Source organism: Monodelphis domestica, chromosome 4 (genome assembly GCF_027887165.1).
Source record: "Monodelphis domestica isolate mMonDom1 chromosome 4, mMonDom1.pri, whole genome shotgun sequence".
Lineage (NCBI taxonomy): Eukaryota > Metazoa > Chordata > Mammalia > Didelphimorphia > Didelphidae > Monodelphis > Monodelphis domestica.
In genome coordinates, this window is record NC_077230.1 from 449,086,833 (window position 1) to 449,113,704 (window position 26,872).

The 26,872-nt window shown below is 40.1% G+C and overlaps 1 protein-coding gene across 1 annotated transcript in view; it reads right to left on the reverse strand.

The window, feature by feature from the left end:
• LOC107649100 (zinc finger protein 420-like) overlaps window positions 1–12,720 on the reverse strand; it is a 33,565-nt gene extending 20,845 nt beyond the window's left edge. The window contains exon 1 of the mRNA XM_056796870.1: window positions 11,741–12,720. Coding sequence (XP_056652848.1) covers window positions 11,741–12,659 — 919 coding nt within the window. The 5' untranslated portion in view covers window positions 12,660–12,720. The remainder of the gene's footprint in view (window positions 1–11,740) is intronic.
• Between the last annotated feature and the right edge of the window lie 14,152 nt (window positions 12,721–26,872).

Below are 26,872 nucleotides of genomic sequence, written 5' to 3' on the forward strand. Positions count from 1 at the left end.
TGATGGTGGAGACTTGTTTTTCTCTTTGTATGTAATTGAGTGCCTTGCATAGGATGCCTAGTAAATGTCTGTTAGATTTGTTATTTGGATCTCTCTCTCCCTCTATCCCTCTCTCTCTCTCTCTCTCTCTCTCTCTCTCTCTCTCTCTCTCTCTCTCTCTCTCTCTCTCTCTCTCTCTCTCTCTGTCTATCTATATCTGTCTGTCTATCTATATCTGTCTATCTATCTATGTCTGTCTGTCCATCTATCTATATATCTGTCTGTCTATCTTAAATAAAGAGAACATTAAACAGAAGTTAAAGTAATTGGAGAAATAGTGAAGGTCATGTAGAAAATACCAACACGCTTCCTTGTGGCATAGTGACGTAGGGACACCACTATATTTTCATATATTATTAGGATGGTCAGCACATCAACAATTATTAGTAAGTGTGCCCAGAACTGGTGAAGGACTAGGCTTCTAAAGACCAGAACAGTCACCTCACGGAAAGAGCTCACATTCCAATGATGCTCATCCAAGATATAGAGGGCAAGTGGAGGCACCGGTTTTGATTGGAACTAGGAAAGAACTCTGGCATAAGGTAAGATTTTAACTGATAAAAGAAATTCTAATCAAGGTAAAGGATAATGTTGCTCAAGAGAAACAGCAAATTTGGAAGAAGAGATGGGCTATGGAGAAAAGCATCTTTATGTGCAATGTTTCTACATTAAAGATAATTGAACTCATGGGACTGATCAAACTACCATAGACAGAGAACAAGTATAGAGAGCCTTTTATGAAGAAGCAAAGATGGTCATATGAACAACATGACAAACAGATCTTTTCTTTCTCTACAACCCCTTTAATCTCTCAAAAGTATTTTATATAAGACATAAAGCAATGACAGCTGGCTTTATAATGGGGACATCGAAAAGGTTAGGGACAACCAGGAACTGATGCTTACTGATTCCAGCTGCATTACATGCTCCTGGCAGCAAGTTTGTACTAACAGACCCAAGGGCACTCTAGAGAGTTGTGTCTTGACCACCCTTATACCTTCCCTTTCTTTCCAAAGCCATGGAGACCCTGGCTCTAGGATATGGAAGTTTGCTGGGCAGCCAGCTTGACCACAGCCCTTCCGGAGCGAAAGCCTGCCAGGGAAAACTGACTCTGAACCACTAGTGCCATATTTTATTACTATATATAAAGTAGAGAGGAAGATTGGGGTTAGTGGGCGATGCTCGAACGTTACTCTCAAGAGAATTGGCCCAAAGAGGGAATAATATGCATACTTAGCTGGATTTAGAAATCTTAATCTTGCTCTACATGAAAGTAGGAAGGGAAGAAAATAGAAGGAGGTTCTAAAGGAAGTGTGAACTAGGGGAGGAGGTGTTCAGAAGCAAAATATTTTTTGAGTAGGGATAGGGTGAAAGGAGAGAGAAGGATAAATAGGGAAAATTGGATGGAGGGAAATACATAGTAATCATAACTAAGAAATATTACAGCAAAATTCTCTGATAAAAGCCTCATTTCTGAAATACATAGAGAAATAAGCCAAATTTGTAAGACTGTAAGTCATTCCCCAATTGAAAAATGGCCAAAGGATATGAATAAGCACTTTTCAGAAGAAGAAATCACAACTATCTAAAGTCATGTGGAAAAAAAATGCTCTAAATCAACATTGATTATAGAAATGCAAAAAGAACTGCTTATAATGGGGAAAAGAAAATAGGAGTTCCTAGTAACGACAATAGGAAATTCAAGCTTCCCATTGTTATCATACTTCTCAATATGTTAGCTAAAGGAATTAGAAAATAACATTAAGAGAATAACTATTGCTAGATATAATTTGGAAGTATTTCTAGTTGCTGCTGCTGTTTTTGCTCTTTTCCCAATTACATGCCCAATGCACTATAAAACTGTGCAGTCTTTGATCCCTTAATACCATTACTAGGTCTGTTCCAGTGATATAAAAAAAGGGGAGAGAAAAGGTGCCCCGGTCGTGGTCCAGCCCCACTTGCAACTCCAGGATTCCTGACAGATGGCAAAGGATCAGTCAAAATAAATAAAATAAAATAAATAACAAACATAAGACAGCTTAATCATTATGGCCATGAGACTGCTTTGCATCTCAGCTGCTCCGACATTTCCAGGCCTGGGATTATTTTATATCCATATTCTCGGCATGCAGACACACAAAATCAAAGAGAGATAATTGGAAAAGTGATACATCAACTTTTAACAAATCTCTTGATTAACATTCTATAATCTTGTATTGTGATTACAGACAGAATAAAGGTTGCGCACAAGATAAATGATTTCTGTCACAGGTGGCTTAATTTTCTCATTACCTTGTGAGAAGTTTTGAGCTTATAAGCAATCAAGGAAAATTATGTATTGCTTTTAATAAAACGGAATAATTAATCAGCAGTTCATAGAAGACAATTCAACAATCATATCATGGAGGCTGAGGGGTCTGGGAACACAATTCAAATTTAGACTGGTGGCTTCTAGGGAGTTACTGATTTGTGGGATCGAGTCACTGAGGCATACTGAAGCTTCATGTACTTGTACTTATCGCTTGGGCCTCTATGACTGATTTGTGTGCTGCCTTCATGAGAAGAGGCTTCTGTATGTGGGAGAGTTTTTGGCTTGGCCTGTAGCTGCGGTTTTGCTGGGAATTATGTACCTAAGTAAAAGTTAAGCCACGATAGTCTTTTGGGATTGGGTTTGAGGGTCTGATCTTTTGGTGGTGTTTAGGAGAATTAGGGTTCAGGTGCTTTGCTCTTGCATTATTTCTTTTGAGACTGGGGGAATAATAATCATGTCAATTCATAGGTAAGGGGCATTGATGGAAGAAGTCATGCAAGGGGGATAGAGTGGGCAGTCACATCTCTCCAAGGACACTCTGTGGCCTCCCCAGCTACCATGAGTGATTCTGTCAAGGCGTCATGGACTGATGGCCCCCAGCAAAAAGGACCTACTTGTACAAATATATTTACAACTCTTTATGATAGCAAAGAAGTGAAAATTGATGGGATATCCATCAATTGGGGAATGGCTGAACGGACAGTGGGGTATGATGTTAATGGAATACTATTGTGCTATAAGAAATGATGAGCAGCATGACTTCAGGAAGAATTATACCAAAGTGAACTGATGTAGAGTGAAATAAATTGAACCAGCAGAATATTGTACACAGTAACAAGAATAACTCATGGTGATTAACTGTGAGAGATTTAGCTATTCCCAGCTATGTAATAACCCAGGACAATTCTGAAGGACTTATGATAAAGAATGCTATCCACCTCCAGAGAAAGAACTGTGGGAGTTGGAATACAGATCAAAGCATTCTATTTTACACTTTCTTTGTGTTTTTATTTTGGGGATGTGGTTTTATATGACTATTCTCTTACAACAGTGACCAATATGGGAAGTATGATTTGCATGACAATACATGTATGTATAACCCAGATCAAATTGCTCACCCTCTGGGGAGGGGAGAGGGAAGGGAAGAAGGGAGACAACTTGGACCTTATAATTTTGAGGAAACATTGAATATTGCTTTTACATAAAATTGGGGACATAAAATATTTTTAAAATTTAAATATGTAAAATATATTCAATAATACCATTAGGCAGCATGTCAATATTGGTAAAAAGTTGGTCTTCTAGTCCTAAAGATCTGAGTTCAAGTTCTACTTCTGACAAATTTGAATGATCCTGGGTAAATCACTTAATAACTCAGTCCCTCCAAAGCTCTAAGACTAAAAATTGCAAAGAAGGTGCCTCTACGGTAAAGAAAATTCCTTACCAGGAGCTAAGTACACATTAAATCACAGGTGCAGTAAAAGATAAAAATACTGCATACACATGATAAAGATGATGATGGTACTCAAATGAATCAATCTAGAGAGTTCTATCCAATCAAAATAGCACTTAAGCTTCATTAAACTAGATAAAAATGTAAGAAGATAGTATGTAAACATGTAAGGAAGTGAGAACAGCAAGGCAAAATTGGCAAATATTGACAAAGTATAGAAAAAGATCTGAAATCTGACTAGATAATGATGAGATAGAACTATGACACGTGCCATATTGGGTATTATTCTGGGGTTGGATAGACCCAAACTCACAAAACACGGGAGAAGGTTTTGATTAAAAATAAACTGTTGGAAAACTGGAAATCAGTTTCGTGAGAAAAACAAGCAGATGATCGTGTCATAGCAGAGCCATAATGTCCAAATGGATTCATAACGAGTTTTAGAAAATCCTCATCAAAAATATAAAAGATGATATTAAATCTTTTACACATATGATGGGGAAAAGTCTTAATGAGACATAACATGAAACTGTGAAAAAAAGATTAATTTGTTTCTATAAGAAGGAAAAGCAGTGCATGAAGAAAACCAAAACAACCTTATGATCAACATCTATAATGATAATTTCTCTAAGCAATTGGAAGTTTTCAAAGAAGGAAACAAATTGGTACTAGCCATCAGAAAGAAGTGAGACGACAGGCAGCCAGGAGCTATGAGCAGGAGAGTCTGGGATCATCTGAGAGGGAGTCTTGCAGAAGGTGTGGTTGGCTGGTTGGGGAAGGTGGCAGGGAAAAGGCAGGGCTTGAACCAAGCCTTAAAGGCCATGTCAGGCTGAGCAGTGAAGACCAGGCAGTCCCTGCAGAGGGTGAACACCAGAGACAGACAGCCTGCCTGGGTCAGGAGGTGCCCAGGGGCCCAACTGGGATGGGTCAGGACATGCCCAGGGTCACACAGCTTAGAAATGTCTGAGGCCAGATTTGAACCTGGCTCTCAATCCACTAAATCACCTGGCTGTTCCCTCTTTGTTCTTTCTTATAAAAAGTCACCAGAAAGGAGAAAGAGAGATCTCCTACAGATATGTAGAGATAGCTAGCTCCTCAGTATATCCACTGATTTCCATTGGCTTCTCTAAAGACTTCTGAGAATTTTCCCCAGGATGATATGGAAAACCTGACTGTTGGTTGAACTTAAATCGCTTGATCCCAGTTGGGGAGCCATATTTTCCATACTCTAATTTTTGCAATTCATCTATTTTGTGGTTTGGGTTTGGTTGAGTAAATAGATTTCCTCAATATTCACTATTGGTGACAGCCTTTTTGTAGCCAGGATTTAGTGGGAAAGGCTCAGATGGTTGAGTGTGATCTTAAGACAGCCCATTTCTCTTAAAGAAAAAGTGGCTAGGAATGAGAGCTGTTTGCCCTCCTGCTCCCAGACTTAGAATATTTCGGTTGCAAAGTGGAAGACCCTGGCTTTTTCAAATGTCTAACCAAACTCTAAGAGCCCTAAAACCCAGCCCTGCCTCAACCACTGCCTTCATGGCTGTTGTAAGAAATGGTTCTCATCTGCCCATTCAGCTGAGGAAGTCTTCACATTCTTTGGGGAGACATCTACCTAACACTCAGACAAGTTTGAGGCTTAGTTTACTGGTGTGTGTGTGACTGCTGCCAAAGGTAAGAGTTTGGTGGCAGGTAGATAGGTGGCAAAGATGTACCGCGGACTCCACATACTATATGAGAAAGAAAAGGGAACATATATGTGTGTATACATGTGTGTGTGTAGTCTTAGAGAAGAATATTACAATCTTCAACTTTGTGGTATGATGGAGTTCTAGGCTTGGACTGCTCTGTCATACAGGAGATCTGTACCCTGGCCAGGGTACAGCAACATGGTGGTCAGGATCGATATTGGATCAAAGTTCACTGGTAGATTCAGAGACTCCCTTTAATGAGGGTACATGCACAGAAGTTTTCAGCTTGGTCTCAGCTGAGGACCCAAGTTCTGATGGAGTGATCTGGTGTTCTGGACCCTTGCAGGGGCTGCCACACGCCCATAGCAAGAGCAGCAGTAGAGGGTTAGGCCTGCAGTTCTGTGGCCCAGGGTGGTGAAGTTCTGTAAATCATGGGAAACAACTGAAAACAAATAACAAGGCCTGAAGGAGACTCTCAGGAAGAAAGGCAACTCAGCTCCCTTTTATGTGGTGCATTCCTCCTATGTTCTTTTACAGTTCTATATCTGGAACTATAAAGGTTGAATTTAATGGTTGGACAATACTTTTATGAAATTATGTGCTCACCAATATTTATTATACTTTGAGTCAGAACTTTATTTACAAATAGAGAAGAAACAATAAAGAAGAGAAATGTGAGGGGATTAGAGAGGTTATCCATCCTATCTTAATCCAGGCAGAAGTTAATTAGCTCTCAACCAGGAAGACCTGTAGTCAGTAACCATACAGCTTCCTCCAATATGGAAGCTAGTCTCTCCAGAAACTAGGAAAGTAGTCAACCTTTCACTCCCCTCGCAAAGTAGTCTAGGAGTCAGGGTCCAAGTTGAAGCCAAGCTCTAAGCCCTCGATCCAATGCACAGTCTCCAGTGAAGCTGCCTTGAAAACACTCTCCAGTCAGGAGTCTATCTGCACAAGACTGACTCAAACTGAAGAATTCATGGCTTTTATAGTGAATTTTTGTCCCTATCTCTCTTCACAGGGGCCAGTCACAGTTTCCAAATTGTCCAGCACTGCTCAGGGGGAAGTGCTCATAGGAACCATTTCTCATCTTCTGGGGGGGTGAATACTCATCAAAAAGGTTCACAGATTCCTAGCTGATTGAGTTTCTGAGGGTTTAAACTCTGATCATCATATTCACAAGTTTGGTACTGAGTTAAAAGGGTGGAGCTCTCTCAGTAAGTGACTTGTGAGTTCTCCAAGTACCTTGTTAGCTTCTTACCTGTGTTCAGTCTTGTTGATTCAATTCAAATGTAGACAAAGGAGAGTTAATCCTGTCTTCACAGTCTAAGTAGGGGTTAGTGTTAACTAGAGTGTTAACTCAAAATAGATACTGGGAATAAAGAATTCCCTTTCACAGAATTGTGTGTGAGGGGGAGACAGGGCAAAGGGCCATGCAAGAATCAGCCAGAGCCTTGGCAAGGACCCTTCACAGGCCATGAAGAGGGAGAAGGGAGTGATGGGAAGGGTGACAGAAATAATATGTGGTACCTCAGAGGGGTTTTACTTTGCAGGGATACAATTTTTTTAATGTATAAAACAGAATCATAGTAGTCCAAAGGAAGCAGTTGTATTGGAATTGTTATTAAATTATATTTAACACCAAATTAATCAAGCACAGCCAAGAATCCTGGCACTCAACATTGCTGGGTTGCCAAATTCCAAAAGAAGGAAGAGAGCAGGACATCAAACCAGTGTCAAAGGAACTGGCTATGTTTTATTTAAAGCAGAGTTGTCTCTGTTGAAGTTTATCCATGTGGTCTTCCTGCATGCTGGTAGGAATTCTTAGGGCCATTGGCAGCAGCATGTTGGAGTCCAGGCTATACTCCTGGCCCCTGTCCTTCCTCTGCCAGATATGCCACAGAAACATATTTACTCTGGAAACTCAATGACCTTCTGGACTTACATTGTAAATAATTCTGTCCCTGTGTCCCCTTCTTCTGACTGGATGCTTCTTCACAGAAGCACTAAGTCCAGAAGAGTAGCTGTGTGATTCTAGTCAGGCCATGACATTTCTGAGCCTCAGTTTCTTTATTTTCTGAATTCATTATAAATAATGCAAGAGGTCATTTGAGTATCCAATGAGGCTGCTCCTCTTAAGCCTTTTGCCAGCCTTAAAGTCCCATGTCAATGCCAGCTACTCTCATTAATCTCTCTTCTCCCCTCTCTGCTTTATCCTTCTTAATATTCCCTTTTCTCTCTACCCCCTGCCTGGTCTTTCCTCCTCTCCATTCCCTATCTATCTCTTTCCTTAGCTTCCTGTTGCCCTCTAACCCCTTCACCAAGTTCCTGACCTCTGCCAACATCCTACATCCCATTCCTGACCTCTCCAGCTCTGTAGCTACCTTCCTTCTCATCTTCATCCACTTGGCTGCTCTTCTCAAGCCCTGGGATAGCCTAGCCTCTGGCCATTACAGTTGAAAGGAAAACTAAAGCAAGTTTTGGACTTTCTGCCTGTCAGGTGGAACAAACAGTAGTTGGAATGTTAGAGACAAGATATTGACAAGAATGAAAGTTGGTGGAGAGAGGGGCAACTGGAAGTGGAAGTTGGTCTTATGAGCAGCACTCTCTTCCTGTTTCTAGATAGAAGTGCCTCTATTCATGAATTTCCCAACTGTGTGATCTACATGGATCCCTGTGATCATATTCATCGGACAAAAGGACTCAGTGTAAACAGTTTGGATTGTAAGGCCAGTATTTAGGGGTATCAGCCCGAAGAGACAGGCCCAACCACCTCTGAAGATCAGAACTTTTCTTCCTCTTGCTGTCTACTGCTAAGACTTTGAATTTAAGAAAACTAGCACAAAATAGCATAGACAGGAATAAAAGAAACCCTCCATCCCTCTGTGAGACCTGGCCTCAGCTCAAAAGCTGAGAGAGACTCAAACCTCATCTAGGGAAATCCCTCTTCCTTCATCCCTGATACCTTCCCCAATCCAACATTGTCATTAAAATTTATCTTTATTTAAATAACCGCAGTCAGATAAGAGGACTATCATTTCAGGGGACATAGAGGGGGCTGAATCTCAAGATAGTCATTCAAGTATCAATGGTCCTTATTGGACCCCTTCTGGGCAACTAAGTCTGGGGGGAGGCTTTTCCTCAGGAGGATCTGTTTTTACCTATTCTGGGATATCTTCCACATCAATCCAATAGAGAAGATGTCTCCTCAGGCTATCATAAGTGGCCCATTTCTTGGGAACCCCATTTTTCAAAAATAGCCTCTCAGTAACGGGCATCTCACTCCTTTTCCCTCACCAGCAGCCATATTTCCTCTCTCCCCTCAACTCCTCCATTCCTTGTTACAAAACCTTCAGTATCCCCTGTTCTTTATATTCAACCCATTTTCCCTATAAATATTACATTACTCATCCCCTGAGTACAGGAGGGAAATGGTGCATCTCCTTCAGCCTCTCTGCTCAGAGTTTAGCTCGTTCCTCTCTGCCAGACAGACAGAGAGGAAAGAATCAGGCTTCTCTGCAGTCCTTTCTCCCTTTCCCAAGAGGACTATGTTCTGTGTGTGACTGCCTGGAATAGGAGGGCACTTTCTGGGACATCAGGCTCAGGAAGGATCACCTGGCCATCACTCCAGGCTGGCCTTATTGGCTAGAATAAAAGGCGTCCTTCTCTGAGGACACACAGGAAAATCCTCTGTGAAGATTGGATTTAGCTCTCCCCTGATTGTTACAATCAAGATACTTAGCTCTTCTTTTATTGTGAAGATTAAATTGTAATCCCTGTGAATTTTAGATTTTGGCCATCCTGATTAAATCTTTAAAATCCTAACAAAACAAGGTTGTCTACACCCGTATTTATGGATCAAATGTTGAGAAGGATGCCCAATGACCAACATGTTCTATCAAGTGACAAATTAGAAACAACTATCAGACCCCCTGGGCTGTCCTAAGTCATGCTTAAGCTACCATTGGTACATGTGAGATGCAGGAAGTGATATTAAAAAAAGTCTATATATTCACGCCACTTCCTCTTGCCAGCTCTCTTTTGGTGGAGAGGTGGCTTGTGGCAGTGTGCTGGGCATCTTGGCATGGCTGCAGCTATTGTCCCGGTTTGGTGATGAGTGTCCTTGATACAGTAACTGGGAGAAGCTTAATATTGTGGGTCAGGTGAGGCGTGTTCTCTGAACTCTCTTGGAGTTTAGGCTGATTCCTTTTTTTCCTTTACCTTTCCTAAAAACATCATCCTCCTAGGAGGCCCCTCATCTCGGAGGAGGCCTTGTGGCTGGAAGGTCTCTGAACTCCCCTTGGCTCAGGCTAGGCCAGAGAAATCTTATACCCTTTCCCCTCTCTGTTCTTCTTCATTCCTTCCCTCTATATTAATTAAACTAACATACAATTCCCAAACTGACTTGAATATTTTTATTGGGATTTGAATGAATCCCTGGTGACTATAAGGATAATATATTAGTCAGAACCCCTACATTTACCCCTTACATCCTCTGATTGTAACAATGAAGGTACTTAGCTCTTCCTTTATTGGGAAGATTGAATTGTAATACACAATGTAGTTTTAGACTTTAATCTACAAAAAGGTGGTAACTCAGTATTTTAAGTAGATCTACCCATTTTAAATACAAAAGGTGTTAAGTAGCTACAAAAAGTGATCTAACCAAAAAAGGTGTTAAATAACTAAAAAAGGTTTACTCAAACCAAAGAAGGTATGAACTAAAGAGTGGGCAGTCCTGGAGAGTAGCATCTGCTGTGATTTGTGTGAAATTTAGGGGAGGTGACACAAGAGAAAAAGATCTTTAAGAAGATCAGAGGCCAGAAGAAGATATTTTGATTCAAGATTCGAGTTGGATGTAGGATTCTCTGACTTGGTGTTGGACCCGAGGAACTGGACCCCTGAAGGAACTCAGGCCGGAGACCTCAGACTGCTTTTCCTTTTAGATGGTCACCATTGGTGAGTGAAAGGCTGACTTAGTGACCATGCCTTTCTCAGAGGTCTAAACTTCTGAGAGAGTCCCATCATTTTGAGACTTTTTTCTCCTGGCTGGGGCTTAGAAATTCTGATATCAGAAGAAGCCAGATCTCTCCCTCTCTCTCTCTCTGTATACATACATATATATATACATATACATATACATATATATATATATATTCCCTCTATTATAAATAAACTACCATAAATTCTATTTACTTGAGTAATACATTTTGGGATTTAGAATTTAAATCCCTGGCGACCACCTAATTAATATTTCCATCTCAACCACAAATAAATTTAACACCTCCCATGGATGGGAGAACAACCTTTGGCCTCTAGAGGGGCTAGACTCCCCTCAAATAAAAGTCTATTGAACTTGTCCTTTTACCTTACCCATTAAAGGGCTTTGCTGTAGATGAATGATGGAATTAACAAAAATCATGAAAAGAAAATTATCGAAAATAAACTGAAATTCCTAACATTTTAGAAATAGTTTGAATTTCTTATTAAAATAAGTCACGTAGAATGTCTCATGCAACAAAAAACTTATGATTTTTATAAATCATTGAAGATAAATAATACACAAAATCCCTAGTTTAAAAATAAGCAAATATTGTAAAAATAATATTTTATTATAAGACAGAAATTGCAATATTAACATCTAGATGAAGTGACATTCAAACTAGAACACATTACCTTGCTTGAAATATGTAAAGATAAATATCAATCCCATGTAAAACTAGGAATAACTGAGAGGAGAAAATATATTTATAAAAATAATAAATATAAATGGTTTGTATTTGATTGTCAAAAATGAGGTAAAGAATGAAATAAAAAATTGAATTCATTATTATGCTACTAAACAGAAACACATTTCATGATAATCATACAGCCAAATGAAACTTGTGGACCTAAGTTGTTTTTTTTTTCAGCACGAGTTTTCTAGTGTAGAAAATTTTGTGTTTCGTACCAAAACATTCTCACAAGAAGCGTACGGAAAAGGTTTATATCTAACATGATCAGATGATCAATGAGTACTAGATGCTTACAGAGCCCTTTGGCATATTCATCACATTACTAAAGTTTCTCACCAATATGGGCCCTCTGATGGTCAAGAAAATATGACTGAAAACTGAGGACTTTCTCACAGCCTTCACATTTATATGGTTCCTCACCAGTGTGAATTCTCTGATGTACCAGGAAATTTGTTCTCTTATTGAAATCTTTACCACATTCATGATTTTTTAATAACCTTTTCAGTATGAATTCTCTGATGGACAATTAAATTTGAACTCTGATTAAAGGCCTTCCCACAATCATTACATTTAAATGGCTTCTCACCAGTATGAATTCTCTGGTGTTTAATGAGGTTGGAATTCTGATTAAAGGCCTTCCCACAATCACTACATTTAAATGGCTTCTCACCAGTATGAATTCTCTGATGTTGAAGGAGGTTGGAAATCCAATTAAAGGCCTTCCCACAATAATGACATAGAAATGGCTTCTCACCAGTATGAATTCTCTGGTGTTGAAGGAGGTGGGAATTCTGATTAAAGGCCTTCCCACAATCATCGCATTTAAATGGCTTCTCACCAGTATGAATTCTCTGGTGTTGAAAGAGGTGGGAACTCCGATTAAAGGCCTTCCCACAATCACTACATTGAAATGGCTTCTCACCAGTATGAATTCTCTGGTGCTGAAGGAGGTTGGAACTCTGATTAAAGGCCTTCCCACAATCATGACATTTAAAAGGCTTCTCACCAGTATGAATTCTCTGGTGTTGAAGGAGGGTGGAACTCTGATTAAAGGCCTTCCCACAATCATGACATTTAAAAGGCTTCTCACCAGTATGAATCCTCTGATGTAAAATAAGTTTTGAGTCATTAATAAACATTTTCCCACAGTCATTGCATTGATAAGGATTTTTTCTAGTATGTGCCCTCTGATGTATGCTAAGTTTTGACCTATGATGGAAACCTTTCCCACAGACATTGCATTCATAAGGGTTTTCTCCAACATGAATTCTCTGATGTAAAATGAGTTTTGAGCTTTTATTAAAAGCTTTCCTACATTGAGGGCACTTGTAGAATTTCTCTCCAGTATACATGTTGGTACTTTTCTGAAATGAGTAAAGATGAAATGCCCCAAATGTGACTCCTGGTTTCTCTGATTTCTCCACAGAATTTGTTTTCATCAATTTCTACTTCTCCAAAAGCAGAATGCAAGACCAATCCTTTTGCTTCCTTCTTCCTCAGGAATGCCTTATATTGGAGTTTCCTTCTTGCTCTTAGACCTAGACTCCCAGTCTGAAAGAGATGAAATGAAATACACAAATTTCCTTTGTGGCCTCTTCTAGGGGAACGGGACCCTTGTAGCTGAGAAAAACCAGGCACATACCCCATAGTGACAATAGCCCTAAAAGGAATGCCCTTGAGTTCTCTCAAACATAACCTGAACTCATGGGGAAAAGGCAGAAAAGGTCAACAGAACTAGGAGGGAAAAGTGGCCATGATCCATGGGCAACACAGAGCTAGGAAGGAATTGAAGGAGGTGCGTAATGAGGAGTGATCAGAGATTCGGGAATCCAAGCCATGAGAACTACCAAAAGAGTTCAAGGATGAAGGACGATGAGGGGAAATATCAGAAGGACAACTGAATGATTGTAATGAATAAACACTGTGTAAAAGGAAGTTGGAATGAGATAGAGAGGCCTATCAATGCTGAACAGAGGAAGACTCATGAATTCTTTGTTTTTTAAACCCTTACCTTCCCTCTCAGAATCAGTACTGTGTATCGGTTCCAAAGGAAAAGAGCAGGAAAGACTAGACAGTGGTGATTAGGTGACTTGCTCAAGGTCACATAGTTGGACCCATGAATTCCAGAGCAAATGGGAGTCACTGGCATTTCTTGAGTAGGAGAATGGCATGGTCTGATAGGGACAGGAGAGTCAAGTCAGACTCCACCATCAGTCATAGGAAGCAGCACTGTGGCCTAAAGAGAACCCTAGTTTAGGAGTCAGGAAATCTGGCTTCAACTATTAGACTACCTACTTAGTAGACACTGGGTCAATCACTGACTTCTCTTAATTCCCCTGCTAATTGCAGAGTATGTCCCTCCTAATCTAGTAGCAGTGAAGTGATGGTGAAGGGAAGAGTTCACAAGGGCCTAAAGTCAGAAAGATTTGAGTTCAAATTTGGCCTCAGACTCTTCCTAGTTGGCTGACCCTGGCCAAGTCACTTTACCTCTGCTGACTCAGTTTCCTCACTGGTAAAGTGACAACCTACCTCTTAGGATTGTTGTGAGGATCTTAAGAGATGGTAGTATTATAAAGTGCTCAGTACAGCCCAGCATAGAATAGACTTGCTGTCGATATTTTATTAATCCATTAATTTATCTATTATCTCTAAGTCTGCTTCTGAAGTTTCTAAATTTTTTATGTCAAGTTGTAACTGATTTGATAACACTCTAAACATTAAAAAATAGATCAGTGGACATGTGTTGAGAGCTTATTATTAGCTGTGTATTATGCTAAGTGCTGGACATCCAAGAAAGAGGTAAAAAATGGCCCCTACTCTGAGGAAGCTCACAGAAGACAACATTCAAACAAAAACATACCAAGGAAGCTATACATAGGATTGACAGGATATCCAAGGAAATATATATCTCCTGGTTCCCCTGGCCCTTCTTAGTATTGAGTTCCCTTCCCATTCCCTATGTTCTTATCTGTTTGCCTTAGGGTAAATGGGAAACTCCTAAAGGAAAGGTTCTATTTGCCTTTGGCCTTTGCTTCCTCATCACCTAGAACTGGGAGTAGCACGTACCAGAGGTTTCATAGATAAGGGTTTCATTGGGGAACTAAGGCCCCTGAGGAATCCAGGGCCTCCTTTCCTCTGCAATCAGGGGTGACCCTCAGCTACCTTGTTCTAGGTCATTGGTCCTCATTAAGGCAGGAGGAGACCCCTCTGAGAGCTTGGCGTGAGGGACTGAAGCAAGGAGGACTTGAGGAGGAGGAGGAGAAAATGGGGCAGACTCACCCACAGCAGGAACAGACCCCAGAAGGCCCTGAAGCTCAATAGAGTAACCTCAGGTTCAGTTCAGTGGGACCAGAACAAGAGCTCCCACCTAAAAAGACTCATCCAGGCTGAGGGCTGCCTGAGGAAGTCTCCATCAGAAAGTGTAGGCCTGGTACCTCTCACTTCCTTATCTGGCCTCTTTCCTCCCAAGGTTCTGAAGCTCTGGGAGTTCTGCCTTTATTCCAGGCCTCAGCTCTGCCCTGCCCCATCTTGATCACCTCCAGGTGGTGGAATTTCCCCTTAATTTAGGGCTTATTTACTTCCCTCGGGAGATGGCATAGACCTTGAGAAGGTTTTGATTTCTTTATCTAAGTAGCAGATTTTGGGCCCAGCCTGGTACATTTTTAAAAATCACATTCTATTTTTTTCCCTTAATTAAATGTAAAAATGATTTTTAACCTCTTTTAAAATTTCTTTGAGTCAAATTGTTTTTTCCTCTCTATGGGGGTCATGTGTGGGAGACTGGTGATGAGTAATTGGATCTGAGGGCTGTTGTAGCCATGGAGAGTGAGAGTTAGTCAGCTAGGAAAACTAGCAGCTAGAGAGAAAGAGTGAGATAAGGAAAAGGACCAGAAAGGTGAAGCCAGCATGCCTTTTGAGAAGGACCATGGGAAAGAATCATGGCACCATGACTGGGGCTATGACTTCCTTTATTGTGACTAAAAGAAAGTCTTTTATAGAGAGAAAAATCCTAAGCACAACAACATTCTTGGGGGCTGGATGTGCTACTCTCCCACAGGATAATGTTTATGAAAATGACTCCACACATGAGCATTACCAGGGTTGCTATTATAGAGGTAAGCAAGCTGAGAAACTGTGATTGCTAATCTCTTCTGTGTAACTTGGAGAAAGGGAAGTGTGGTACTTTCAGTCTTGGTATTACAATGACTTCTTTGCTTTCCAGAGTGAGGGGACTCAGGACTTAATGATGTCCTTTGACTGAGTGCAGTACTATTGACTATCAATTACTGTCTTTATAGATTGTTTAACTCTGAGAAGACCAAAGAAAGATCTAGTCTTTGGTTTGGACTCTGAGTCTGCTAAGGCTCAGGGTCCTGACTTGGTTCTTGTTGAGACTCAACCAGCTATCCTTTGCTTTTTTATAATTTGAAGGCAAAGTTAAGATTCATCAGGATAATAGTGGTAGTTTTTATTTAGATAGTATAAATTTGGGTTAGTCAGATTAGGAAGGATTAGTATAGTCTGTGAAACACAGGATGAGCCGTTTCTTCTGGAACCAGGGAGTTTTATTTGGGTGGAGTTGGAATCCCTTAGAGTTAGAAATCCTTTTATTCTTATATATTTCAACATATATTTTATTTTTGATAACAAGAGTCTCTTTATCATCCTTGTGCCTGGCCCTGAAATGTTCATTTATGAGTTTCACTTCACTGATATAAACTGAGGATACTTTGTGAGCACAGTAAGCAGAGTATCTGAAATCAGTTTTTAATCAATAATCAAGTCCATTGCCTATATTAGATTTACTGTCCCCCTTTTGTTTTTAGAGGCATGAAAATGCCTCGTAGCAGCATTTAGATTGTTCTCATCAATGATTAAATACTCGGTATGAATATGAAATCCTTTTGGGGGGGTATTTAATAATCTTTCACTTTATGACTTTAAGTAAAAATATCCCAGTGGTGTGATTTCCATAAACCCTTTTTTCAGAAATCTTATACATTACAGTTGAGATAAAAACGTGTTCTTATTAGCATTCTGATTTCAATCATATATAATCCATAACCTCAAACAACTTTCTTGTTTGGGTCTCTACTTATTCTGATCAGAGTTCTCTTAGGCTCAATCCTCGTTTTTTTGTTTGTGCTCACCAGATAAGACAACACCAGAGGACAACAACAGGGTTCAACATAAACCAGGTTTAACACAGAGTGATCGTGTTCTAAAATCATTGTTGTTCTGGGATTAACTGCTGCTCAGACCCTTCTTGGCAGTGAGTTGTTGAAAAGTCCTCGAGTGTCTCTTGGCTAAAGCTGTTTCTTTCCATCTCTCCAGGTCTTTCAATCTCTCCTCTGGCTGCACTTGAGCTCTCTTACATTGGGATGTATCCTCAGGCCTTGTCAAAGTTCTTTTTACATCCATCCTGGCTTTTGTGTCGAATTGATTCTGTTTCTGGTTCCTGCAATCTTTTTGGAAATGAAATATACTGGGCTGTCTCTTTGGAAAGGCACCTACGGTGCTCCGGAATGGTTTGGTGTTTGGCTTGGTGGGGCTGTGATCCGTTGGTTCCACTTTTCACCTGCTCACTTGTGACTTTTGTGTCCCTAAAGAATTGCTCTTGGCCGGGAGTCTTGTGAGTGGTGTGGATGAGCTGGTGGGGGATCCCTGCTGCTCGAGGAGAATCTGATTGGAGCATGTCTGTTTGTGGTTACTTCAGCTGCCATGTGTGATTGGATCTGAGGGCTTTGTAGCCTTGGAGAGTGAGAGTTAGCCTGCTAGGGAGACTAGCAACGAGAAAGAGAGAGACCAGGAAAAGGACAGGAAAGTGCAGCCAGTATGCCTTGTGAGAAGGGCAGAGTGTGGAAGAATCACAGCATCTCTCCCTTCTTCCCCTTTCCGTTTTCTGAGTGGTGAAATAACTCTACTGAAATAATGTATATAAATCTAACTCAGACAATAGTTCATTTTCAGATAAGGGAAGGAAGGGATTTGGGATGATCTATCTAAAACCCAAGTCAAGTGGTTACCTCCACCATTTAATACTTCACTACCTACAAATCTACTTGATTCATCTAGTGAAATGAAACCCCCTTAGTTAATATGTAAAAGTGGGAAGGAATTGCAGGTAGCAGGACCAGGATTCAAAGGAAGGTCTCGCTGACAGTTGTCCTCTGGAGTCTTGAGCATCTCTGTTGGAAATCAGTCTCAGCAGTAGCAGGGACCCACAAGAACAGACTGGATCACCAGGAAAGCCACAGGAGAGAGAATATCTAGCTCTCTACATCCTTCCCAGAAGAACTAGACAGAAACTCAACTCCTGGCTGCTCAACTGTCCCTCTCAGAAGGAACTGCCTGTCACTCTCCAGAGTTCTGGAACCTTGCTCTTCTGCCATGCAGGATCTCTTATTCCTGCTAATTTCCGTGTAACAGTGGGCAAGCAATGTGATATTGAGTGTACAGAAGCAATACTGTCAAACTGTTCCCCATACTCATCACTGAGTGGAAGAGAATCTGAGCAAAGAAAAAAGGAAGTCTGCATCCAGACTCCATCAGCTCCTTCTCTGGAGGCAGAGGGCCCTTCTTGTCATGAGTCCTTGTGGTTGTCTTCATGTTGTTCTACTAATTGGTGTTGAAAAGCCAATGTTGTGCCCACCTGAGAGTCAGAATCAGTACAAGACTTTTGCAGATAAGAAGTGTTTTTCATTCCTTCTTGGAGACAAGCACTCATGGTGATAGACTCTTTGAAACTGACTGCAGGAAAGAGAAAGAGAGATCTCTTAAAGACAGGTAGGGGAAGTTGGATTCTTAGTCTATCCCCATTTTCCATTTGCTTCCCTAAAGACTTCTGGGAGTTTTCCGCAATGTGGAAGAGTCATGAAGGAAGAGATAATTCCATGCATGGGAGACAGAGAGTAAAGGACCTCAGATGTCAATCAAGAAAGAACATTTCAAATAGAATGTTCCCAGGAATGTCAGGTGGAGCATGGCCAGGGGATGAACTGAGAGACTGCCTTGGCTTCTGACCAAGGGGAGACTGGCTTGGTTTCTGACCGAGGCTGAGGCTTTGGTGTGGCTGATGTTGGTCATTGACTGTTATATACTGGGCTGATTAGAAGAAGACAGAAAAAAGAAAATTGTCCTTCATATCTCCTTGACAGACTTGTGTCACAGCTGTGACAGAACTGACATTTCCCAAAATCCTCCTAACCTTCCTTAGAGATTAGGGAACACTTTATCCCTCTCACCTCATCTTACCTCAGTTCTCCATCCTGTTGTTCCCAATAAACCCCCTTACTTGAAAAAGGAAGAGAAAAGAGTTTTTCCTCATAAATCCTATAGTCCACTCAGGGGGGTGGTGCGAAGCCAAAGGCTTCAGAATAGGGTGGTGAAGGGAGGGATTGACGGAGGACGAGCTTAGGAAAAATAATCAATTAGACATCAGTAGTGATCAATAGGCAACCCTAGAATATCTTTCTCTAATAGTATCTCTCTATCTCTCAGAAGTACCTCTATCTACATTACAACTGGGCTTCCTGAGTTTTCCCCAGTATCGCTCTAGTCAGAAGCAGAGTATATCATTTACTGCAACTAGAAATAGCTCCACAGATCATCTATTTTTAATACACCTGGATGATACTGAAGGCCTGTCTCTTGGTTGAACTCAGATAACTTGCTCCCCTTTGAGGAGTCATTTTCTACATACTCTCATAAGTTCTCTGATTTTGGATTTCCCTTCATGAGTAAATGAGTTCCCTCAATATTTCACTCTTCACATTATATATAAAACCCAGTGGAATTGCTTGTTGGCTATGGGAGGGAGGTAGAAGGAGAGGAGGGTAAGAGTGTGAATCATGTAACCATGGAAAAATATTCTAAATTAATTAATGACAATTTCTGAAGAAATTTTTTCAGTCTCTTTGCTGTCCCTCTAACCCAGGAAAGTAGAAGGTTCATGGGAATGTGCCTTGGCAAGAAAAGAGGGAAGGGAAGATCTTTCTGACATGGAAAGAAACCATCCTGAATATGAGAGCTGCCCAAAAGGAGTTGTTGGGGAAGGTTAGCATCTGGAATGTGAATTACCCCCCTTTGGGGATGTTGTAAAGAGTCAGAATTAGAGGGAAGGTCCCTTCCACCTCTGATTCTGGGATCCTCTGTGGTTTAGAATCCTTGGGCTAGAATTCTATGCCTTTGGGTATGCATGTGCCACAAGGGTATATGTGCATATGAGTCTGTTTTCTGTTTAGGGGTTTAATTAGAGGAGAATCTAGACCCTCCAGAAGGAAGGATTGTTTCCCTTAATGGTGTTAGACTTCCACTTGAAAGCCAGTGTAAAAATAAAAAAAATATTTAGCTGGAAAAACTGTTTCTATATAGGTTCAAAACTTTTTAAAACTGTTCCAATACTTTTGATAGATGTAATCAAAAGTATCCTCAGCGATGAAGTGAAGCTCAAATGTGAACTTCCCGTCAGGCCCAAGTGAAAGGATTCTAAAGAGACTCTTTTTATAAACATAAAATGTTTATTGAACTATATAAGGATAAATAAAGGACTTCTAATTCTAAGAGATTCTAAATCCACCCAAATAATCTCCCAGATTCCAGGAGGAACCACTTCTCCTGTGTTTTGCAGGCTACACTACTCCTCCCTGATCTGACTAACCCAAATTTATATTATCTAAACAAAAACTACTGCTATTATCCTTATACTTCTCAACTTCACCTTCAAATTATAAAATAGCAAAGTCTACTGGTTAAGTCTCAACAACAATCAAGTTAGGACTCTGAACCTTAACAGACTCAGAGTCCAAACCAAAGATCAGTTTTTTCTTTGGTCTTCCCAGAGTTAAACAATCTACAAAAACCCCAATAGAAGGTCATGAGTGTTTCCTAAGTTGGGAAAGGAAAACGTGATGATTGAATTGCTTGCTTGCCTGCCAGCCCTGTGAAAGGGGAGGGAAAAAAAATTTTGAATGTTGTAACTTTGAATGATTTGGAAATTTCTTATTGGTAAATTACCAATTTTTTGTAAAATGAAATATAAGAATAAATTTTAAAAATCTGTCACTCTTGGAGCTTTCCTATCATGCCTTCTTTCTCCTAATGAAGATTAGCTAGGATTAAATTGTGAGACTGACTCCACACTTTTCTCCAACTCCGTTACATTTCTTTTTTAAAAAACTCATGAACAAGTCTTCTGGTGTCCAAAGCAGAAGTGATTTCCCTTTTGGAACAAGAAGTATCATGGACAGCAGAGAAAGAAATACCAAGAAACACACATCCAAGTAAGCAAGGGAGAAGACAAGTGGATAGTAGTTATTGGAGTCAATAGCTCTGTTCCTCAGTCTTTGGAGTATTAGGTGTGTAGTTTTACTCAGTCTACTAGTCCTGGAGAGGGGGCCTCAGACTTTCAGACATTAGTTTGTTCCCATAGACCTATTGCCATCAAATCACCTGCCTGACTTTCTCATCTTTTCTTTCCTGCCATTCCCTCAACCATTATGTGTTGAAGGTAGGACTTGGAGCCCTTGGTTTTCTTGAATATGGTCAGACCACCCATTTGTCTTTTTTTTTTTCAGACTTGTGATAATACAACCTTGCAGTTCTCTAGTAATGGTATCTTATCTTTTGCCTGCTTTAAACTTTTTATTACTGAAAGGACACTCTCTTTCTCATCTAAGCTAACCTCTTTCATATACTGACAAACAGGAGTATGCCTCCTGCCTCAACTGTCCTGTTCCTTCTCCAATAATCCACATACTCTACATCTTCTACATCTTCTAATAGTCAATTCGAGCCTCACCTTCCTTATGTCCACCACCCCTTTTTTTTTTTGCTATTACAGATTATTTTTATTCCTCCCTTCCTTGAACTTCTATTACTTAGTCTATCTCCTTCTAATAATCCCTGTCTCCCCTGGCTTTTCTATATCTGTAAATGTGGATGTTACTCAGTCTAAATATTTCACCAGATATTTGTGAGGAAATGTTATTTTTAATCTGAGTGAGGAGAAAATATCTCCAATATGAACATGGGCTTTTACTCCAATGATTTGTTTCCCCATAAATTGGGAGGCTAGACTTGAGACCAAGAACTCAGTTGCAAAGCAAGGTACTTCTTTGAAAGACTTATCCCAGGGAAGACTTGCAGAATATGACTTATGGGACTCCAATTTGGGACCATACTGGGAATGTGATGGCAGATTCCAGAGGCCACAGGAGACCCATGAAAGGAATTTGAGGCAAATAACAATCAGCCACAAGAACATACCTTATAAAATAAGAATTTGTGAATGTGATATATATGGGAAGAATTTCCTTCATAAGTCAAGCATTGTTATAGAAAGAGACATTTCTCTAGGAAAGAGTATTCATAAATATGATATACGTGGGAATAACTTTAAACAGTATTCAGAAGCAATTAAAAACGTAGAATCTCAAGAAAGAGACATTGTAACAAAAATGTTTGTGAGAAAGAATTTAATTACTCTTCAGCTCTATGTAATAAAATAGCTACTGGAGAGAAATCCAGGAAACATAATGAATTTGATGAAGCATTCCTACACAGTAAGTTCTTAACTCAACATCAGGGAATGTGTACTGGAGGGAAACACTATAAATGCAAGGAGTGTGGGAAAATTTTAAGTAAATTTCATCTCTTAAACTACATCAAAGAGTTGATACTGGAGAGAAACCTTATGAATGCAATGAAAGTGGTAAAGGTTTCAATGATGGCTCTTCTCGTACTAAACATCAGAGAATCCATACAGGAGTCAAACCTTATACATGTAGTGACTCTGGAACATCCTTCATTTACTGTTCGTCTCTCGCAGAGAAGCCCTACAAATGTTCTGAATGTGGTGCAGCATTCACACACAGTCATCCCTTTCTCCCCACCAGAGAATTCATACTGGAGAAAAACCCTTTAAGTGTAATGAATGTGGTAAAGCTTTCAGGCAGAATGCACTTCTGATACTACATCAGAAGATGCACACTGGTGAGAAACCCTATGAATGGAGTGGGCGTGGCAAAGCCTTTGGTGATAGCTCTTCTTTTACTAAGCATCAGAGTATTCATACAGGAGAGAAGCCCAATAAATGCAATGATTGTAGAAAATCTTTCAGTGACAGTTCATCTTTTACTCGACACCAGAGAATTCACACTGGAGAGAAACCTTATAAATGTACTTGTGGAAAATCTTTTAGTGATAGTTCTTCTCTTTCTCATCATCAGAGAATTCATCCTGGAGGAAAAAACCCTTTAAGTTTAATGAATGTGGTTACACCTTCAGGCAAAATGCATATCTGGTTCTACACCTGAGAGTTCATACTGGTGAGAAACCCTATGAATGTAGTAGATGTAGCAAAGCTTTTAGTAGCAGCTCTTCCCTTATGAAGCATCAGAGAATTCGTATAGGACCAAAGTCTTATAAATTTATTGATTGTGGAAAATCTTTCAATGACAGTTTATCCTCTCAACATCAGAAAATTCATACTGAAGAGAAACCTTATAAATGTAATGAGTGAATGTGGGGAAAACTTCACAAACAGGTCATCTTTTTCTCATCATCAGAGAATTCAGAGTCAAGATAAAATTTAAGTATGAATTTTCTGATGGTGAGAAAAAGGTGACCTGTGTGTGAAGTTTTCCCCACATTCATTCAGTAAAGTGTTGTATAATTTCTAACTGTAGGAATGCAAATAAGGGAAACCAAGTCTCCAAGCCAAAAAGAAATAGGTTTATTGCACGAGTGCCAGTCTTATAATAAAGCCGGACTTCTGGTCAAGACTAATGGACCCCACTTGTGAGAAGACTTCTTTTATAACTCAAGAATATCACAACTTGTGAAATAATCTAAGACAGTGATAAAAATAGAGGGATGTGGATTGGTTGAATAATCGTGTTGGTAGAAGTCAATTGATAGGCAAGGCGAGGAGCAGGGGAAACTGATTCCTACTTTCTAAGCCTGATGATGTCTAGGATGATGTATACAAAGATGACCAGGGTAAGGAGGAGGTGCCAGGTGCTGAAGAGGGGCAAAAACCTGATGAGGTATTCTAGGATTTATACAAAGGCAGAGGGAAATCTGTTGTTGAGAATGAATTGGGTTTCTCCAACCTACCCAAAATGGCCATTTGTGAAGAATTCAACTTGAAGATTATGTTGAAGAATATCCTTCATAGCTAAGAAGAATTAGCAGTAACACTTAAAACAGGAAAATGACACAAAATCATATGCACAAAATCTGTATATAATTTTCAAACTCCAGAAGGATAGAGATAAAGCTCTTTAAACAACAAAAATAGAACTGACATCATGAAGACTTCAAAAATCATAAGATTATAAGCTAAAAGTCATGAAGAGCCTAATTTGTATAAATCCTAAAAGGCATGGTTTGGAATCTAGTAATCATGTTCTTCAAACTTATGCATAAAAAATTGCCTTTCAGAATAGAAGCTAAGACACCAGGGATGGTCTAGAGTCAGGAGGACCTGGGGACAAATCTGGGTTTAGGCACTTCTTCACTATGTGACTGTGGGCATGTCACAATCCTAGATATCTAGTTCTTGTTGCTCATTTATTAGAATGACTACTAAGACAGAAGGTAAAGGCTTTTGAGGGTGGGAGGACTTGAAATGAGGATGTCAGAGGAAGGTCTGATTGTAGAAACTTCCAAAATATCCCAAGAGCAGAATCTACAAGAACTAAACTTCCTCTGAGTCTTCTGCAAACATCTCCAAGCTCTTTACTCCCAAATCACAAACAACTGAAAGGAGTTACTTAAAAACAATCCAATCAAATATTGGCAGGACTGTGGGGAGAAAAATGTTTCTGCTATTGATAGAATTTGTACAATCTGACAATAGAGAATAGTTGTAAGAGCTTTCCTCTCTGAAGAGATAATTCTGACTAAAATATGTCCCTGGGGGAAAAGAAAACTATATACAAAGTTGTTTCCAGAAGTCTTATATATAGTATTTTTTTAAAAGCCCACATCTGGAAATAGTGTAAGGACCCCAGATTGGGAAATGGTTACGCAAATCAGTACTTCAATTCAATGGAAACTGTCATGCCATAGAGCAAAAAGCATGAGGAACATGCAGGCATATTAAAGAATCAACACAGAGTAATGCAAAGTGAGGAGAGGGCTTACAAGATTGTAGGTATTAAAAAGAATATTGAGTGAATTACTGAAAGTTCTTCCCAATTGTTTATTCATCTTATGGTGAAATAAATAGATTGCATAGAGACCCAGTTCTATCAATTCTTTAGTCCCCATCAATGAAGGAACAACCCCATTTATCAGTATCAGGCAGCTAGAGCCCTAGCACTAGGAGGCCTCCACAGACTCTGCTTCTAGCCCAGCCCCATAGCTGTCATCCAGTGTAGCAGAACTAATCAAAGGGGGCCAGTGACCTCCACCAATTGGTACCTATGTGGCTAGAAAGCCAATTTAGCAGAAGTGGCAAAGCACCCTGAAGAGAAGGCAGGAGATCACATGTCAGGGGAGTCATGCCACCACCTCTTGGATCACCATCCTCACTCCTGTGAGAGTGCAGATTGCCCAGGATTCCGGGCCCTAGATTTCTGGAAATAGCACTGCCACGCAGACCACCACTTCTAGCTTAGCCCTTGTTCCCTGTTAACCAAGATACCAATCCTTGGGGAGATGCCACCTGGCAAACTGCTTTTGCAACTATAACAACCACAACTGAGGATTCAGAAAAGCAGGTTCTCACCACCAGAGTCCTTGACATGGTCAAATGACTTAACATTAGAAATGAATGTGGTTTCATCCATGGAAATCACATTAGAGAATGTGCCGTACCATCTTGTTTTACTGTTGTACCCTGAGGAACATGGGACTTGTAGCTCAAACTTTTGATATGGTGTCTCCCTGATTAGAATGTGAATTTCTGAGATCAGAGACCTTCCACTTTTTTATTTGTGTTGCCAGCACATAGCATCTAAGTGCTTAATAAATGCTCTTTCATTCATTCTCCTCATCTAGACACAGGAACTTTGGTCATGAACAATGAGGTCTCTTAAAAAGTTTATCCTTAAAGCCATAGAGTCCAAGGAGAATGCCTCTTGCTGTTTAATTTGCTCTAGGATTAGTGATTGTCCCAGCTTTTACCCCCTCGAGCTTTCAAGATGTATTTGAAAGAGCGAAGCCACTTTTCCCTGGATAGGAGGTCAACCACACATTTCTCATTCCTTGGCAGTAATAAGTGTGAATATAGAAATGTGCAGCCTTTCTTGGAGGTGACTTTTCATAGATAGATTCAGGTGAGGAAATAGAATTTTGTATGGAAGCTCCTTGATGGTGGAGACTTGTTTTTCTCTTTGTATCTAATTGAGTGCCTTGCATAGGATGCCTAATAAATGTCTGTTAGATTTGTTATTTGGATCTCTCTCTCTCTCTCCCTCTATCCCTCTCTCTCTCTCTCTCTCTCTCTCTCTCTCTCTCTCTCTCTCTCTCTCTCTCTGTCTATCTATATCTGTCTATCTAAAGATCTGAGTTCATGTTCTACTTCTGACAAATTTGAATGATCCTGGGTAAATCACTTAATAACTCAGTCCCTCCAAAGCTCTAAGACTAAAAATTGCAAAGAAGGTGCCTCAACGGTAAAGAAAATTCATTACCAGGATCTCAGTACACATTAAATCACAGGTGCAGTAAAAGATAAAAATACTGCATACACATGATAAAGATGATGATGGTACTCAAATGAATCAATCTAGTGAGTTTTATCCAATCAAAATAGCACTTAAGCTTCATTAAACTAGATGAAAATGTAAGAAGATAGTATGTAAACATGTAAGGAAGTGAGAACAGCAAGGCAAAATTGGCAAATATTGACAAAGTATAGAAAAAGATCTGAAATCTGATTAGATAATGATGACATAGAACTATGACACTTGCCATATTGGGTATTATTCTGGTGTTGGATAGACCAAACTCAGAAAACATGGGAGAAGGTTTTGATTAAAAATAAACTGTTGGAAAACTGGAAAGCAGTTTGGTGAGAAAAGGAAGCAGATGATCATGTCATAGCAGAGCCATAATGTCCAAATGGATTCATGAAGAGTTTTAGAAAATGCTCATCGAAAATATAAAAGATGATATTAAATCTTTTACACATATGATGGGGCAAAGTCTTAATGAGACATAACATGAAACTGTGAAAAAAGATTAATTTGTTTCTATAAGAAGGAAAAGCAGAGCATGAAGAGAACCAAAACAACCTTATGATCAACATCTATAATGATACTATCTCTAAGCAATTGGAAGTTTTCAAAGAAGGAAACAAATTGCTACTAGCCATCAGAAAGAAGTGAGACGACAGGCAGCCAGGAGCTATGAGCAGGAGAGTCTGGGATCATCTGAGAGGGATTCTTGCAGAAGGTGCGGTTGGCTGGTTGGGGAAGGTGGCAGGGAAAAGGCAGGACTTGAACCAAGCCTTGAAGGCCATGTCAGGCTGAGCAGTGAAGACCAGGCAGTCCCTGCAGAGGGTGAACACCAGAGACAGACAGCCTTCCTGGGTCAGGAGGTGCCCAGGGGCCCAACTGGGATGGGTCAGGACATGCCCAGGGTCACACAGCTTAGAAATGTCAGAGGCCAGATTTGAACCTGGCTCTCAATCCACTAAATC